This window comes from Arachis hypogaea, chromosome 6 (assembly GCF_003086295.3).
Source record: "Arachis hypogaea cultivar Tifrunner chromosome 6, arahy.Tifrunner.gnm2.J5K5, whole genome shotgun sequence".
Lineage (NCBI taxonomy): Eukaryota > Viridiplantae > Streptophyta > Magnoliopsida > Fabales > Fabaceae > Arachis > Arachis hypogaea.
The window spans coordinates 88801233-88818983 of NC_092041.1; the positions used below are offsets into that span (position 1 = coordinate 88801233).

The following is a 17751-nucleotide window of genomic DNA, read 5'->3' on the forward strand; positions in this document are numbered from 1 at the left end:
TTTGAATTTGAATGGTGAGGTAGGTGGGGTTTTGTGAAGGATGGATGTGAGTGGTGAAGAGAAAGATGGGATTTGATAGGTGAAGGGTTTTTGGGGAAGAGGTGTTGAGGTGATTGGTGAATGGGTGAAGAAGAGAGAGAGTGGTGGGGTAGGTAGGGATCCTGTGGGGTCCACAGATCCTGAGGTGTCAAGGAAAAGTCATCCCTGCACCAAATGGCATGCAAAAATGTGTTTTTAGCCATTTCTGGCGTTAAACGCCGGGCTGGTGCCCATTTCTGGCGTTTAACGCCAGCTTCTTGCCCTTTTCTGGCGTTTAACGCCAGTCTGGTGCCCCTTTCTGGCGTTAAACGCCCAGAATGGTGCCAGACTGGGCGTTAAACGCCCAACAGCTAGCCTTACTGGCGTTTAAACGCCAGTAAGTTCTTCCTCCAGGGTGTGCTGTTTTTCTTCCTGTTTTTCATTCTGTTTTTGCTTTTTTCATTGATTTTGTGACTTCTCATGATCATCAACCTACAAAAAAAAAACATAAAATAACAAAGGAAAACAGTCAAAATATAACATTGGGTTGCCTCCCAACAAGCGCTTCTTTAATGTCAGTAGCTTGACAGTGGGCTCTCATGGAGCCTCAGAAATGCTCAGAGCCATGTTGGAACCTCCCAACACCAAACTTAGAGTTTGAATGTGGGGGTTCAACACCAAACTTAGAGTTTGGTTGTGGCCTCCCAACACCAAACTTAGAGTTTGACTGTGGGGGCTCTGTTTGGCTCTGTTTTGAGAGAAACTCTTCATGCTTCCTCTCCATGGTGACAGAGGGATATCCTTGAGCCTCAAACACAAAGGATTCTTCATTCACTTGAATGATCAACTCTCCTCTATCAACATCAATCACAGCCTTTGCTGTGGCTAGGAAGGGTCTGCCAAGGATGATGGATTCATCCATGCACTTCCCAGTCTCTAGGACTATGAAATCAGTAGGGATGTAATGGTCTTCAACTTTTACCAGAACATCCTCTACAAGTCCATAAGCCTGTTTCCTTGAGTTGTCTGCCATCTCTAGTGAGATTTTTGCAGCTTGTACCTCAAAGGTCCCTAGCTTCTCCATTACAGAGAGAGGCATGAGGTTTACACTTGACCCTAAGTCACACAAGGCCTTCTTGAAGGTCATGGTGCCTATGGTACAAGGTATTGAAAACTTCCCAGGATCCTGTTTCTTTTGAGGTAATTTCTGCCTAGACAAGTCATCCAGTTCTTTGGTGAGCAAAAGGGCGTTCATCCTCCCAAGTCTCATTTCCAAATAACTTGTCATTTAGCTTCATGATTGCTCCAAGGTATCTAGCAGCTTGCTCTTCAGTGACATACTCATCCTCTTCAGAGGAAGAATACTCATCAGAGCTCATGAATGGCAGAAGTAAGTCCAATAGAATCTCTATGGTCTCATTTTGAGCCTCAGATTCCCATGGTTCCTCATTGGGGAACTAATTGGAGGCCAGTGGACGTCCATTGAGGTCTTCCTCAGTGGCATTCACTGCCTCTCCTTCCTCCCAAAATTCGGCCATGTTGATGGCCTTGCACTCTCCTTTTGGATTTTCTTCTGTATTGCTTGGGAGAGTACTAGGAGGGAGTTCAGTAATTCTCTTGCTCAGCTGACCCACTTGTGCCTCCAAGTTTCTAATAGAGGACCTTGTTTTAGTCATGAAACTTTGAGTGGTTTTGATTAGATCAGAGACCATGGTTGCTAAGTCAGAGGTATTCTGCTTAGAACTCTCTGTCTGTTGCTGAGAAGATGATGGAAAAGGCTTGCTATTGCTAAACCTGTTTCTTCCACCATTATTATTGTTGAAACCTTGTTGAGGTCTCTGTTGATCCTTCCATGAGAGATTTGGATGATTTCTCCATGAAGGATTATAGGTGTTTCCATAGGATTCTCCCATGTAATTCACCTCTCCCATTGAAGGGTTCTCAGGATCATAAGCTTCTTCCTCAGATGAAGCCTCCTTAGTACTGCTTGGTGCATTTTGCATTCCAGACAGACTTTGAGAAATCATATTGACTTGTTGAGTCAATATTTTGTTCTGAGCCAATATGGCATTCAGAGTGTCAATCTCAAGAACTCATTTCTTCTGACTAGTCCCATTGTTCACAGGATTTCTTTCAGAAGTGTACATGAATTGGTTATTTGCAACCATTTCAATCAGCTCTTGAGCTTCTGTAGGCGTCTTCTTCAGATGAAAAGATCCTCCAGCAGAGCTATCCAAAGACATTTTGGATAGTTCAGAGACCATCATAGAAAATACCTATGATGCTCCATTCAGAAAGCATATTAGAAGGACACTTTCTGATTAATTGTTTGTATCTTTCCCAAGCTTCATAGAGGGATTCTCCTTCCTTCTGTCTGAAGGTTTGGACTTCCACTCTAAGCTTACTCAATTTTTGAGGTGGAAAGAACTTTGCCAAGAAGGCATTGACTAGCTTTTCCCAAGAGTCCAGGCTTTCTTTAGGTTGTGAGTCCAACCATGTCCTAGCTCTGTCTCTTACAGCAAAAGGGAATAGCATAAGTCTGTAGACCTCAGGGTCAACCCCATTAGTCTTGACAGTGTTACAGATTTGCAAGAATTCAGCTAAAAACTGATGAGGATCTTCTAATGGAAGTCCATGGAACTTGCAATTCTGTTGCATTAGAGAAACTAATTGAGGCTTAAGCTCAAAGTTGTTTGCTCCAATGGCAGGGATAGAGATGCTTCTCCCATAAAAGTCGGGAGTAGGTGCAGTAAAGTCACCCAGCACCTTCCTTGCATTGTTGGCATTGTTGTTGTTTTCGGCTGCCATAGGTTCTTCTTCTTTGAAGATTTCTGTTAGGTCCTCTACAGAGAGTTGTGCTTTGGCTTCTCTTAGCTTTCTCTTCAAGGTCCTTTCAGGTTCAGGATCAGCCTCAACAAGAATGCTTTTGTCCTTGCTCCTGCTCATCAGAAAGAGAAGGGAACAAGAAAATGTGGAATCCTCTATGTCACAGTATAGAGATTCCTTTAGGTGTCAGAGGAAAAGAAAAGTAGAAGACAGAAGTAGAAAATTCGAACTTTATCAAAGAAGATGGAGTTCGAATTTTGCATTTAGGAATAGTGTTAGTCCATAAAATAGAAGGATGTGAGAAGAAGGGAAGCAATTTTCGAAAATTAGGTAAAAGATTTTGAAAACATTTTTGAAAAACACTAATTGATTTTCGAAAATGAAAGTGGAAAAGAAATCAAGTGATTTTTGAAAAAGATTTTGAAATTAAAAATAAAAAAGATTTGATTGAAAACTATTTTGAAAAAGATGTGGTTAAGAAGATATGATTAGTTTTAAAAAGATGTGATTGAGAAGATATGATTTGAAAAACATTTTAAAAAGAATTGATTTTGAAAATTAAAAACTTGGCTAACAAGAAAAGATATGATTCAAACATTAAACCTTTCTCAACAGAAAAGGCAACATACTTGAAATGTTGAATCAAATCATTAATTGATAGCAAGTATTTTTAAAAATAGAAAGAAATTGATTTTGACAACATATGATTGAAAAGATATGATTTGAAAAAGATTTGATTTTGAAAAAGTTTGAAAACTGAAAAAAAATTGATTTGAAAACAAAATCTTCCCTCTTGTGCCATCCTGGCGTTAAACGCCCAGAATGGTGCACATTCTGGCGTTTAACGCCCAAAACTCTACCCTTTTGGGCGTTAAACGCCTAACCAGGTATCCTGGCTGGCGTTTAAACGCCAGTTTGTCCTTCTTCACTGGGCGTTTTGAACGCCCAGCTTTTTCTGTGTAATTCCTCTGCTGTATGTTCTGAATCTTCAATTCTCTGTATTATTGACTTGAGAAGACACAAATTAAAAATATTTTTGGATTTTTAATAATAAGGAAAAATCAAAATGCAACAAGAATCAAATAACAATGCATGCAAGACACTAAACTTAGCAGTTTGTATACTACTGACACTAATGAGAATGCATATGAGACACACAAAACACTCAAGTCAAGAGAATTTAAAGATTAGAGTAAGGAATCATCAAGAACATCTTGAAGATCACTAAGACACATGAATGAATGCATGCAATTGACACCAAATTTAACATGAGACACTAGACTCAAACAAGAAATATTTTTGGATTTTATGACTTTGTAAAAATTTTTTTTTTGTGATTTTCGAAAATTAAGTGAAAAAAGAAGATAAAGGTATCAAAATTCTTAATGAGAATTCCAGGAATCATGCAATGTTTAGTCTAAGACTCCGGTCCAGGAATTAGACATGGCTTCACAGCCAGCCAAGCTTTCAAAGAAAGCTTCGGTCCAAAACACTAACATGGCCAAAGGCCAGCCAAGCCTTAGCAGATCACTGCTCCAACAGCAAGATTGATAGAAATCAACATGCTCTTGTGATGATAAGTTGAAACCTCGGTCCAATGAAATTAGACATGGCTTCACAGCCAGCCAGACTTCAACAAATCATCATGAAACTCTAGAATTCGTCTTTAAGAATTCCGAAAAAAATACCTAATCTAAGCAACAAGATGAACCGTCAGTTGTCCAAACTCAACAATCCCCGGCAACGGTGCCAAAAACTTGACGGACGAAATTGTGATCACTACAACTTCGCACAACTAACCAGCAAGTGTACTGGGTCGTCCAAGTAATAAACCTTACGCGAGTAAGGGTCGATCCCACAGAGATTGTTGGTATGAAGCAAGCTATGGTCACCTTGTAAATCTTAGTTAGGCAAACTCAAATGGGTATGGTGATAAACGCATAAAACATAAAGATAAAGATAGAGATACTTATGTAATTCATTGGTAGGAATTTCAGATAAGCGTATGAAGATGCCTTCCCTTCCGTCTCTCTGCTTTCCTACTGTCTTCATCCAATCCTTCTTACTCCTTTCCATGGCAAGCTCAAGCAAGGGTTTCACCGTTGTCAGTGGCTACCTCCCATCCTCTCAGTGGAAATGTTCAACGCACCCTGTCACGGCACGGCTATCCATCTGTCGGTTCTCGATCAGGCCGGAATAGAATCCAGTGATTCTTTTGCGTCTGTCACTAACGCCCCGCCTTCAGGAGTTTGAAGCACGTCACAGTCATTCAATCATTGAATCCTACTCAGAATACCACAGACAAGGTTAGACCTTCCGGATTCTCTTGAATGCCGCCATTAGTTCTAGCCTATACCACGAAGATTCTGATCTCACGGAATGGCTGGCTCGGTTGTCAGGCGAGCACTCGGTTGTCAGGCGATCAAACATGCATCGTGTATCAGGAATCCAAGAGATATTCACCCAATCAAAGGTAGAACGGAGGTGGTTGTCAGTCACACGTTCATAGGTGAGAATGATGATGAGTGTCACGGATCATCACATTCATCAAGTTGAAGAACAAGTGATATCTTAGAACAAGAACAAGCGGAATTGAATAGAAGAACAATAGTAATTGCATTAATACTCGAGGTACAGCAGAGCTCCACACCTTAATCTATGGTGTGTAGAAACTCCACCGTTGAAAATACATAAGAACAAGGTCTAGGCATGGCCGAATGGCCAGCCTCCCAATGATCTAAGATAGCATCAGAACAAAGATAACTACCCAGATATTTCAATACAATAGTAAAAGGTCCTACTTATAGAGAACTAGTAGCCTAAGGTTTACAGAGATGAGTAAATGACATAAAAATTCACTTCCGGGCCCACTTGGTGTGTGCTTGGGCTGAGCAATGAAGCATTTTCGTGTAGAGACTCCTCTTGGAGTTAAACGCCAGCTTTGGTGCCAGTTTGGGCGTTTAACTCCCATTCTTGTGCCAGTTCCGGCGTTTAACGCTGGGAATTTTGAGGGTGACTTGGAACGCCGGTTTGGGCCATCAAATCTTGGGCAAAGTATGGACTATCATATATTTCTGGAAAGCCCAGGATGTCTACTTTCCAACGCCGTTGAGAGCGCGCTAATTGGGCTTCTGTAGCTCCAGAAAATCCACTTCGAGTGCAGGGAGGTCAGAATCCAACAACATCTGCAGTCCTTTTTAGTCTCTGAATCAGATTTTTGCTCAGGTCCCTCAATTTCAGCCAGAAAATACCTGAAATCACAGAAAAACACACAAACTCATAGTATAGTCCAGAAAAGTGAATTTTAACTAAAAACTAATAAAAAATATACTAAAAACTAACTAGATCATACTAAAAACATACTAAAAACAATGCCAAAAAGCGTACAAATTATCCGCTCATCAGCAACCAACTAACACGTAAGCTCATGGCCTGTTTAGGAATAGACATGCATCATGCTGCATTTGTTTGAAATTGCTTGAGTTTGTATAATTATTTTGGTTTGCCTAATTGACATTCTATTAACTGCTAATTATACTACTTGTTATAATTATTCTCTATATGTGATTCTTTGATTGTCTATTTGATTGCTTGTGCTTGTGACTTGTTGGTTCAAATTATAGTAGAGTGTGGTGGCGTGATTTGATTATATGTTGGGTCGGAGGTCGTAATTTAATTATATGTTGGGCCAGAGGCTGTGATTCGGTAAATTATATGTCTTAGTAAGTTTTGGTGAAATTTGATATGTATTTTGATTTGTGGCAGCGTAATTGATGATTTTGGTTTTCAACGGATAGTCACATGAATTTGAAATGGAGATTGTGATTTGGTGAATTGAAGAATAAAGGTTGGACGGGTTTTAAGAATGAAATAAATTAAATTAGAGAAATAGATTTATAAGACGAACAATGATCATTGCTTCTAAAAGGATTTTGATTATATATATAATCCTTCTATAACAATTCTTAAACTCCTTTGGTGATACTGTGTGATTAGGTTCTCACCCTTTACAATCTTATCCTTTTTCAGGAAACACACCAAGAAGCCGATGGAGATTTTACTAAGCTTTTGATCGTTCTTTTCTTTGATTTATTATCTAGTTATTGTTTTTCCTTTCCATTATTATTGAATTTTTGTCAAGAGGAATAGGAGTGTTTAATTTGATGGCTTTGTATATACATATATGCTTGTAGAAGTTATTCGTGTTAATATAAAGTAATATATATATATATATATATATATATATATATATATGTATATATATATATTGTATGTATGTATATTTGTATAAAGAAAAAGTATCTCCGATTTTTCAAAAAAAAAGTCGATGCGGTTTTCAGTCAAAGGCTCTTACTATGTTAATGTATGTATATTTGTATAAAGAAAAAGTATCTCCGATTTTTCAAAAAAAAAGTCGATGCGGTTTTCAGTCAAAGGCTCTTACTATGTTAATGTATGTTTAAAGTGGTCATAACGTCCTCGCTATCATATTAGCGTAACTGGAAGTGTGATATTCTGATAGTAAGGATGTTATATCTGGCGGGTTTTTTAAATTTGGCGAGTTCAAAATCTCGTCCCGACCCACCTTTTGTTGGAGGTTTGGCAGTTTTACCCGGCGAGTTCGACCTATTTTGCTACCGCTACTAACATATAGGCGAACTTCTGCAATACATACAAAGTTCACCCATCACATCGGCAAACATGCTTATTTACATAAAGTTTGGCAAACTTGCTTCTGGTACGATTCAGATTGTATTGATATATTTTTTTTAAATTAATCTAATTTTACTAACATAATTTAAAATTTTGAATTAAAAATTTTAAATAGATATAATTTAAATTAACGATTTAATTTAATGTCCTTGCAACATATGCAATTTTTTTTGGCAACTAAATCTAACCAAGTTGGACTAAATCCAACAAAAATAAGTTTCATTAGTGAGAGCGTGAATACATGCTCCAACCATCCCACTAACGTAAACGTTCCCACATTCCTCCTTCTCTTCCTCCTCCTCCTTTCTTCTTCTCCTTCTTCGGGTTTCTTCTTCTTCTTCTTCACGTTTCTCCTCTTTCTTCTTCGCGTTCCTTCATCTTCTTCATTTGTTTTTACCTCATCGTCATTCTTTTATTGCTGCTATTGTTGCTACATCTTTTTTTCCTCTTCTTTCTAGTAATTTTGTAACATTATGTATTTTTTTTCTTCTTTTTTGTTTGATTTTTTTTTGTTTTTATTCTTGTTAAGAGAGTAAAACAAAAAGAATCATGAGAAGGTAAAACAAGAAGGAGAAAATGAACAAGAAAAGAAGAAAAAAATGATGATGATAATGAAGAAGGAGCAGGTGGAGGAGTTTTGAGTTATCATTAAGTAATTTCAATGCATTCTGGATTTAAAGAAGGTGCACTTAGTCTGTGCTTATTTTAAACTGAGTTTGTTTGTATGTCATCATTAAGTAATTTCGGTGCATTCTAGATTTAAATAAGGTGCACTTTTAGTCTGTGCTTGTATTTGAATTGAGTTTGTTTGTATGTCATTATTATTAAATAATTTCAGTACATTCTAAATTTAAATAAGGTACACTTTTAGTCTGTATTTATTTTGAATTGAGTTTGTTTGTGTGTCATTATCATTAAGTAATTTCGATACATTCTGGATTTAAATAAGATGTACTTGGTCTGTGCTTATTTTGAACCGAGTTTTTTTGTGTATCATCATCATTAAGTAATTTTAGTATATTCTGGATTTAATTTTAGTGCATTCTGAATTTAAATAAGGTGCAATTTTGGTATGAACTTATTTGAACTAAGTTTGTTTGTGTTTCATCATTATTAGGAAATTTTGGTACATTCTGGATTTGAACTATTATACATATAAGAAGAAGACGTCAATGATGATGATGATAATAATAATAACGATAACGATGATGATAATAATGATGATGGAGGAAGAGGAGGAGGAAAAGGAAGGAGGAGATTGAAAAAAATTTAAATGAGAAAAGAAAGAGGAGGAGGAGGAGGAGGAGGAGATGGAGGTGGTAGTGATGACAATGATAACGAAAGAAAAAAATAAGAAAAAAGGAGGAGGAGAAGGAGGAGGAGAAGAAGAAGTAGCAATATCAGTGGGAGATAGTGACGAACCCAAAAAATTATAATAGTGGGGGCAAAAATAATATATAAAAATAATAAAAAAATAATATCAATATATTTAGATATTTAAATCTTAGAGTATGTTAGTTAGTCAAGTTTTTAATAAATATAATTAATACATTAAAAAACATATTAATTTATATTAAAAGTATTTTTTCTCGTTTCAATATTTTGACATTATTGCGTGATACGTTTATTATTAATAACAGTGCCTTGTTAAATATCTCATATCCGTCAAATTATATTTTTATTAATTATTTTTTATATAATACAGCAAAAAATATAGTTTAATAATTAAATAATCTATAAAAAATATAACTCGAATTAACTAATTTTAAATTTTTACAAAAATTGTGTGAGAGACAAAAAATTTGTGAGAAAAAATAAAAATTTAAATTAAACAACTACAATTTTCTTTATATATAAGTATAGATAAGATAATGTCTCTTTTTATATTATGCGAATATTCAAATAATTTGTTAGCATTTAATTATAAAATTGATATTTTTTAATATTTATGATAAAAACTTTTCAATAAAAATAATTATTATATGTAAGACTAAAATTAAATTAAATAAAACAATAAAAAATAAATAAGTAATTAATATATATTATATTAAAAAAGCTACCAAATACTAATAATTTTATTTATATTTAAAAAACTATATTTGACTTTAGATAACTAGCTAATTAAATTATTATTATTATTGTTATTATTTGTTTTAAATATATATGATATAATAATTTTTATCATTGTATTAATATTTAATAACAAATTTTTCTTACACAATTTTTTTTAAGTGTGGAGGGCAAATAAATTATATCCATGGGGCAATTATCTATATACATATATATTTATTATTGTCCTCACACAAATTAACGTGAGTCTGTTCTTGGTGGGAGGAGGAGGAACGCGAAGAAGAAGGAGGAAAAGAAGAAGAAGCGCGTTATGTGAAAAATAATTATAACAACTTGTTGAAATTAGTTAAGTATTTTGTTTAGATATAAAATTTTATTCTTAATTTAATTTGATAAAAATTATATTTATTCGATTTTAAAACAATTAACTGTTTAAAACTGTTAATTTCAAATTAAAAATTATGTTTTGCTTGTCATATTTGTTTTAAAATAATAAGAATATATTTATTTTTTAATTTAAAATTAACGATTTTAAACCGTTAATTTTTTTAAAATCGAATAAACATAATTAATTATATAAATATAATAATACAACTACGTTTATTTTTATCAAATTAAATTAAATTATTAATTTAAATTATATTTATTTAATTTTTAAATTAAAAATTTTATAATTTTAAATTATATAAATAAAATTAGATTAACTAAAAAAAATAAAAATATATTAATACGATCCAAATCGTACCAAAATATAAACAAATTTAACAAACCCATGAGCGAACTTTATGCAAATAAAAAAATTTGTTGCTGTGATGGATCGATGAAGTTTGTATATATTGTAAAAGTTCAGCTATCTATTAGGCGAACTTTATAAAATCTCAAAAAAAGTGAATTATGAAAATAATGTATTTTTTATTTATTTTAAAATTTAATTTTCTTTGTAATTTATAAAAAAAATCCACGAAATCATATACGAATTAAAAATCTCTCACGCACTATTTTCACACACAAAAATGATATACTCTGCACTTGAATTGAAAGAAAAATAAAGAAAAGAGAGAACGAGGGCAGGGGTTACGGATGGTAAAAAAAATTTGTATTCGTGGGAATTATTGTGAAATCTGTATTTGTGAAAATTATTGTGATGGAAAGACCAATGGAGGTACGCAAAATTCTCACAGAAACGAAGTCTGTCTCCACAAATAAATAGGAATGGGATTGAGGTACCTGTTTTATAGGAATTGACAAAATTTTGATAAAAAAAATTTACAAAAATGCTAGGAATCAACTTTATATAAGTTAAGAATTAGTCAACTGATAAACTAGAGGTACCGATTATTTTAACTGGATGTTACTACTAATAGGTACATGGATATTTTTTTTTGTAAATTGGATGGTTTTGGATATGATTTCTATATTTCATGTATTACGCATTAATAAAACATAATTAATTATATGGAACCAACTAATGAATGATCAAAGCATATGTTCCGTAATTCTCTCCTAACACTAGCGTATATTCTCTCATGTTTTGAACGTGGTCAACAATAATTTAACAAACAAATTAAATTATAAATTAATAAAACTAATTATAATTAATTATGTTGTTTCATTCTTGGCTGATTATTAGTTAGTTCCATATACTTTTCCAAAAATTTATATAAATGTCTCTCTCTCTCTATATATATATATATAAAGTAACTCTAATTTATTTTATTTAATTTATATATTAAAAATTATATATATTATTATGTTAAAATTATATTTGAATTATATTTAATTTAATATATTAATTAAATTGTATAAAATTTTATTATAGTTATATTAATTTTTTAAAAAATTAAAATTTAATATCTATAAATATTGGCAACTTGGCAAGTATATGCTTCTCTCACACACAAAAAAAATAAATAGGTATTTAGAGGATATTTAAATTTTTTAAAGTTTGAGTTTTACTTTAAAAAATAAAATATAATTTTTTATTCTTAAATAGTGTTTTTATATTTATTTTTAATTTCACTTATAAAATTAATAATAAAATATCATATTTTATTTTTTAAAATAAAATTTAAATTTTAGAAGATTTAAATCTATCCAAACGAGTATCCGCCACATGAAAATCCGTTGCCATCGCTAACAGGAGCCATGACCCTTTGGAATCGTTACAAAGACAAAACCTGACAGCTTTTGTTACTCACTCACTCACTCACTGATGGACATGGTGACAAAGAAGGTACAACCTCGAAATCCTCAACAAACCCACACGAATTACCAGAAAACAGATGCATCCTCTTCCGTACACGTGTGCGGTCAAGATCCATTCGCACGTGTAACGAACGCTTGCGTCATCCTCCTGCCACCATCCAAAAGCACAAGCCACCATTCCGCAACAAAACCCTTTCCCAAACCCACATACACAATGCATGAAGCCATGAACCAACACAAACCAAACAAGACCCACTTGAATAATAAAATATTTCCTTTTAGTACTTTGAAATTAAATATTAAACTTGAATGGATAAATTATGTACTTATGGTGGTCAGGAGGGCGGAGCATAGTTCAATGGGAGCCATGTCCCTGTCCTTCAAAATTTTTATAAAAAAAATTAGTCGTATTATTACAAAAAAAAAAACTATAGCTTAAATAGATTAAGTATCATACTTTATTTTAAATTTATGGGATCAACTCTTATTTTTTATATTTATTCAATTATTTTTAATTTTAAATATTAACATTTTAGATTTAAATTTTAATGGACTTTCATAAATTAAAAATCTTATGAATTTATTCATAAAAATTAAAATCTTATTTTTATTATTATTTATTATTCTCAATATTAATAAAATTTTATAATTTTAGTGTTAAAATTAGTTGTAGTAAAATTAATTTCTTTTATCTATATAATTATTTATTTTACAATAACATCTTAGATTTGGGCTTCAATAAACTTTTACAAATTAAAAACTTTATTAACTTATTTATACAAAGTAAAATCTTATTCTCATTATTAATTAGGTTTTACAATTTTAGCGTTGGAATTAGTTACAGTAAAATTATTTTTTTATCTATATAGTTATTTATTTTATAATTTTAATTCTGAAATTTCTAAAGTATTTTATAATATATGTCTACATAGTTATTTATTGTCATATTAGTAATAAACTGATAAGTAAATTATTGGTAAGTGCACCAGATCATTCAAGTAATAATATGGTGAGTGGATATCATTCTCACAAGAATTAAAGGATTGAGTAAGCAAATATTGGATTGAATTGCTAATTAAATTGATTGAACTTAAATTGATGAGGGTAGAGACCATGTCTTACTTGAAACTTTAAATGCTTGAATGCTTAAGGAGGAAGTGATGAACATGTAATTAATTGAGAGAAAATAGTGATTAAGAATGTCAAGGATTTCAGAGATGTTTATTTTTTAGAAAGATTAAATCTTGTGTTTATCTATTCTGAGGCATGCAAGATCTTTTTACGATAAATAAAAAATAATTAAATTTCAATTCATTGGCAATTCAATTTATCTTTAATTAATCAATCACCAATTCCTTGGTCAATCGATTAACAATAGAGGTTTAGCATAATACTGATTTAGTTTCAAATAATATTCAAAAGTAGTTCTAGGTCGAATTATATGTCACGTATTCAAACTAGCCCTAAACAATTGAGAATTAAGAGAAAGACAACGTCGCATACTTTTTAAAACACTATTCCTAGTCAAATCAAAAAGTCATGAGAAACAGTTTTCAAGCTGTAATTTTGATATTAAATTTTTCAAAGTAATAAACAAAATTCAAAATAGAGTTAGAATATCTTTCAATACTTCTAAGTCTTAAAGAATGAAGAACGAAAATCCAATCTTAAAAATAGATCAATTCATAATTTCAAAATAAAATAAAACTTAGATTAATAATCCATGAAAACATAAATAGAGCTCCTAACCCTTAACAAAGAAATTAGTGACTCATGGAGAAAGATGAAAAACAAAGATGAAAAGATGCAGCTAAGGTTCCGTCCTTTTTTTGTGAACTGCATTCACTTATTTATATCCTAGGTTTACCTAAAATTCAAATTCAAACTAAATCTCATCTTATCTTTTAAGAAAAATAAGATAATTAATAAGAATAATTTAAACTCTAATTAAAATCAAATCTTAACTTAACAAAATCTTCTCAATATTAACCGAATGTACACCCACTACAAGAAAAAGGCCTATGACCACGCTTTATTTTTGCCACGCTTGTGAGGGTGGCAATTGAATAGAGATTTGGATACGTTTTTTCTCGCTACGCTTCAAAAGCGTGGCAAAAAGGGTCAATGGCCATGCTTTTGTAAGAGTGGCAATTGATTAGAGATACGGCCACGTTTTTTTTCTACCACACTTCAAAAGCGTGGCCATAGAGAGAAACTGTGACGTTTTGAAAGCGTGGCGACAGGGTTTCATTACGGTAACGCTTATAACGCGTGGCCATATCCTAGTACTCTTTTGGCACGCTTTAAAAGCATGGCCAAAAAGTTTTTTTTTTAAAAAAAACCTAATAACCCAGCCCCCAACCCAATAATCCTTAAACTTGGCCAAAGGCTTCGATCGAGACTCTCTTACTCTCAACTCTTACCGTCACTCTCATCAATGGCAACCTTAGAAGAGCTCAGATCCCCGCCGTCACCAGCACGACCCTCGTTATGCCGTTAGCCTTGTCTCCTCGTCGCCTCTGCCCTAGCATCCAACAACGTCAGCGTCATTAGCCTCTTACCGTCTCCTCCTCGGCCATCATACAATTTTGATGCTTGTAAGGACATGAGTGGGAAAAGGCTAAGGCACGTGAATGCGGAGAAGAGGCTGGAGGAGTGAAAGGCGACAGAGGAGGAGCGGCGGCTGGAGAAGGTTGCGGAGGAGTTCCTGAAGAAGCAGATGAAGAAAGGTAAGAAGGGTGCTGGTGATGGAGAAGCTCACAAGTATGTTGCCAAGTATAGGCAAGAGTCTGAGCGTTGTTTCACCGAGATTGCAAAGTCTGTGAAAGAGGCTTTGAAGTCTCTCAATGGTAAGAGAAAGGGTTCTGAAGTTGCACTGGAGAAAGCTGCTTCCAAGAAGTTGAAGATATCGTAATTAAATTCCTACTTTCTTCTTTGGATCTTTTTTGTCTACTTGTTTATGTGTAGAATGATTCCGTGATAACTATGCTTCGATGTTTGAATTTGGATTTGGTTTTGATTTTGTATTCTGGTGATTTTATAATCTTTTATTACTTTTATACCACTTTCTGTATGTTCTAATTTCCCTGATACTATTTTCTAATCAGTAGATATAAAATGGACTTCAAGGGTTAATTTGATAAATAATGATAACATTTTATATGTACCAAAAAATTGTGGAATTGAAGAATTTTCTTCAAAAGTCAAACCTGATGAAGACAGTATGTTAAACAAGTAATCACTATTTCATAAATGATATCCAAATTTCTTTTCTGATTAACCAAAAATTGCACTGTATTAATGATAGTATTTGGAGATTCTCAGGCAGCCAGTACTTGATGAATGCTTCTCTAAAAATTCCATTGAAGAAATTATTAAATCTTTGGTAAGTTTCTTACAAGTTCCTTACATATGTTATTTTCTTATTTTGTGTTCATGTCCTCTTTTGGCTACATATGACTGTATGCTTTTTATCTAAAGGAATCTGAAGCAAACAAAAAAGGAAATGAATGGATAGCTACAGTTTTGAAAGGAATGAAAAGAACATCACCGACCGCATTGAAAATAGTATTAAGATCGGTAAGGACTTCGTGATATATATTTACCATGATCTGAGATTGGATTTTAGGACTCCATTCATTTAATTATTTTTTGGGCATATAAAATTCATGCTTATTGAAGTAGAAGAATATTTTAAGTTTTTCTTCATATTTAAAAGCTACAATGTCTTTATGCTAGTTTTCTGAATTACTTCCTTTCTAGAATTTAAATGAGATTAATGAGGACAAAAAACATAAATAATCCCTAGTCTTTGGATGTTAAGTGAATGAATCAAGAAAATAAGTTCTACATGCTACTTCTAGAATTTTGTGTTGCTCGATATGCAGTTAAGCAGCATCTTGAATATATGTGCAGGTTCATGAAGGAAGGAATGAAACACTATTTGAATGTCTAAAAAAGGAATTTAGATTAACAATGAATATACTACAAAGTACAATATCTGAGGATATGTATGAGGTAATTGTAGTATGCTTATTTAATTTCAGAATAAATTTTAGACACAAAGGCTGCTCAATTTTATTTTTGAAATGATTCATCTTTATGATGTAGATCAGGCTGCAGCTATTTAAGCAAAATGCTACCAAGATCTAATATACCATATTTTCTGAAACTCTTTAGTACAACTACTTGATATTTAATTCAATTTCTGTTGCTGAAGGAAGTTTCCACCAACATTTAATCAGGAAAAAATTAGCTTTTTGTTTAGTTTATTAAGTAATGTTAGTACCAGAAATACATTGAATATATTTGTTATCAGGATTCTAATTGTAGTTTTTGCAAATTGTAGGTATTAGTGATGCTGAAGCTGGTTATTGAACAAGCTCTGGTGCTGTGGACACAGTTGAACATGTGTTGAAGTTTGTGACTGATTCTCTTGATCAATTTGGAAAGCTTGCTAAGGTGGTGATTGCTACAATATCTGTGAATGCATTAAAGCAGCAGTCCTTTTTTTTGTGTATTCTCATAATATTTTGTGACTATTTTTAGCTTAGTAAGCTGATGCACAGAAGAATGAAGACTCCTTTGTTGCAAACTTTTTTGGAATAATTTATAGTGACAATAATTTATTTACAGCGAGTAAAATTGTATAATATATATGAAGACTTTGATATTCTTACATATATTATTGTTCCTTCATGCCATTATCTTTCCCTAAATGCTAGTCAAGTATTACCTTCTTTCTATTAACACCATTTCCTTTTTTCTTCTCTTTTCTTTTTCTTACCTTCTTTGACTTATTGAACTACAAGTTAAACTTTGACAGTTATGAGCTTGGGGGGAGTAGCAACATAAGAAGATGCAAATCTCATAGCCAAATTATTTGGATCAATTGGCAAAATATGGAAAGCTGATGAAAAGTATTTTGATGCTGTAACTGGTCTAAGGTATGTAGATCCATTTTCTTGTATCATATAAGATTTGAATATTATCTTCTAGCAATCTACAAGAAATTTCATGTTATCTTTGAAAGAATAAGATTTTCTTAGTGTCTGGAACCTGAATACTCTATTTGGTGATCACTATTCAGATTTTAGGGATGTGTGTAGCAATTGAATTCAGGCCTTTATCCTAAGATCATGGCTCCTTTATTCTTCTCCTCTATATAATACTTGATTTTAATCCAAATAACAAAAATTCTTAATTGATTCCCTATCCAACACTTATCTAACTACTTAGCCAGACAAGCATATATATTGTCTTTATAAAAAAGATTCAGCTACGCTATTGTTTTCTCACTTGGTCATGATTGGAACAGGAGAGCAAGAGTACTCAATACTCCTTTTGAGTGTTTTCTTTCTTGAATATTTAGAGATTCAAATAGAGAATCAACAATAATGAATGTGAAACTTTTCTTCCTTTTTAGTACTACGTGCAACTCTCTTCATAATGTACAAAAGTGCACTACTTAAAATAGTAAATTGAAACTAAAGATTGTTTTAAAGTTGGAATTTGATGGATCTTTACTTATTTGGCTTCTATGAATTAGGATGTTGGATACTAGAATTATTCTTCAAGGCCTTAAAAATATAAAATAAAATTGAATGAGAGTATATCATCAAATCATGCTTTAAAAGCGTAGTCGTATCTCTTGCTATTGCCATGCTTGTATCTCTACCTATCGCCACGCTTTAAAAGCATGGTCGTATCTCTCCCTATCGCCACGCTTTAAAAGCGTGGCCGCATCTCTTGCTATTGCCGCACTTTAAAAGCGTGGCCGTATCTCCACCTATCGCCACGCTTTAAAAGCGTGGCTGTATCTCTCCCTATCGCCACGTTTTAAAAGCATGGCTATATCTCCCACCTGCAGCCACGCTTTTAAAAGTGGCAATTTGTAAAAAAGCGTAGCAAAAAAAGCGT

At 32.9% G+C, this 17751-nt stretch overlaps 1 protein-coding gene and 1 non-coding gene across 2 annotated transcripts; both read left to right on the plus strand.

Moving 5' to 3' along the window:
- Nucleotides 1-2313: 2313 nt before the first annotated feature.
- Nucleotides 2314-2421, plus strand: LOC112699741 (small nucleolar RNA R71). Its single transcript, XR_003152681.1, has one exon. It is a non-coding gene; the product is annotated as a small nucleolar RNA R71 (small nucleolar RNA).
- Nucleotides 2422-14235: 11814 nt separating this feature from the next.
- Nucleotides 14236-17035, plus strand: LOC112696872 (3-hydroxyisobutyryl-CoA hydrolase-like protein 5). Its single transcript, XM_025749800.3, has 6 exons — nt 14236-14742; nt 15157-15217; nt 15313-15411; nt 15748-15849; nt 16181-16293; nt 16658-17035. The coding sequence occupies exons 1-5, from the start codon at nt 14552-14554 to the stop codon at nt 16247-16249; spliced, it is 522 nt and encodes a 173-aa protein (XP_025605585.1). The 5' UTR covers nt 14236-14551; the 3' UTR covers nt 16250-16293; nt 16658-17035.
- The last annotated feature ends 716 nt before the right edge of the window (nt 17036-17751 follow it).

Excerpts from the sequence above, each read along its gene's own strand:
- LOC112696872 (XM_025749800.3), top strand. The coding sequence starts at position 14,552 with ATGAAGAAAGGTAAGAAGGGTGCTGGTGATGGAGAAGCTCACAAGTAT. Across the intron at positions 14,743-15,156 it reads TCCAAGAAGTTGAAGATATC|GCAGCCAGTACTTGATGAAT; the intron begins GTAATTAAATTC and ends GGAGATTCTCAG. Across the intron at positions 15,218-15,312 it reads AAGAAATTATTAAATCTTTG|GAATCTGAAGCAAACAAAAA; the intron begins GTAAGTTTCTTA and ends TTTTATCTAAAG.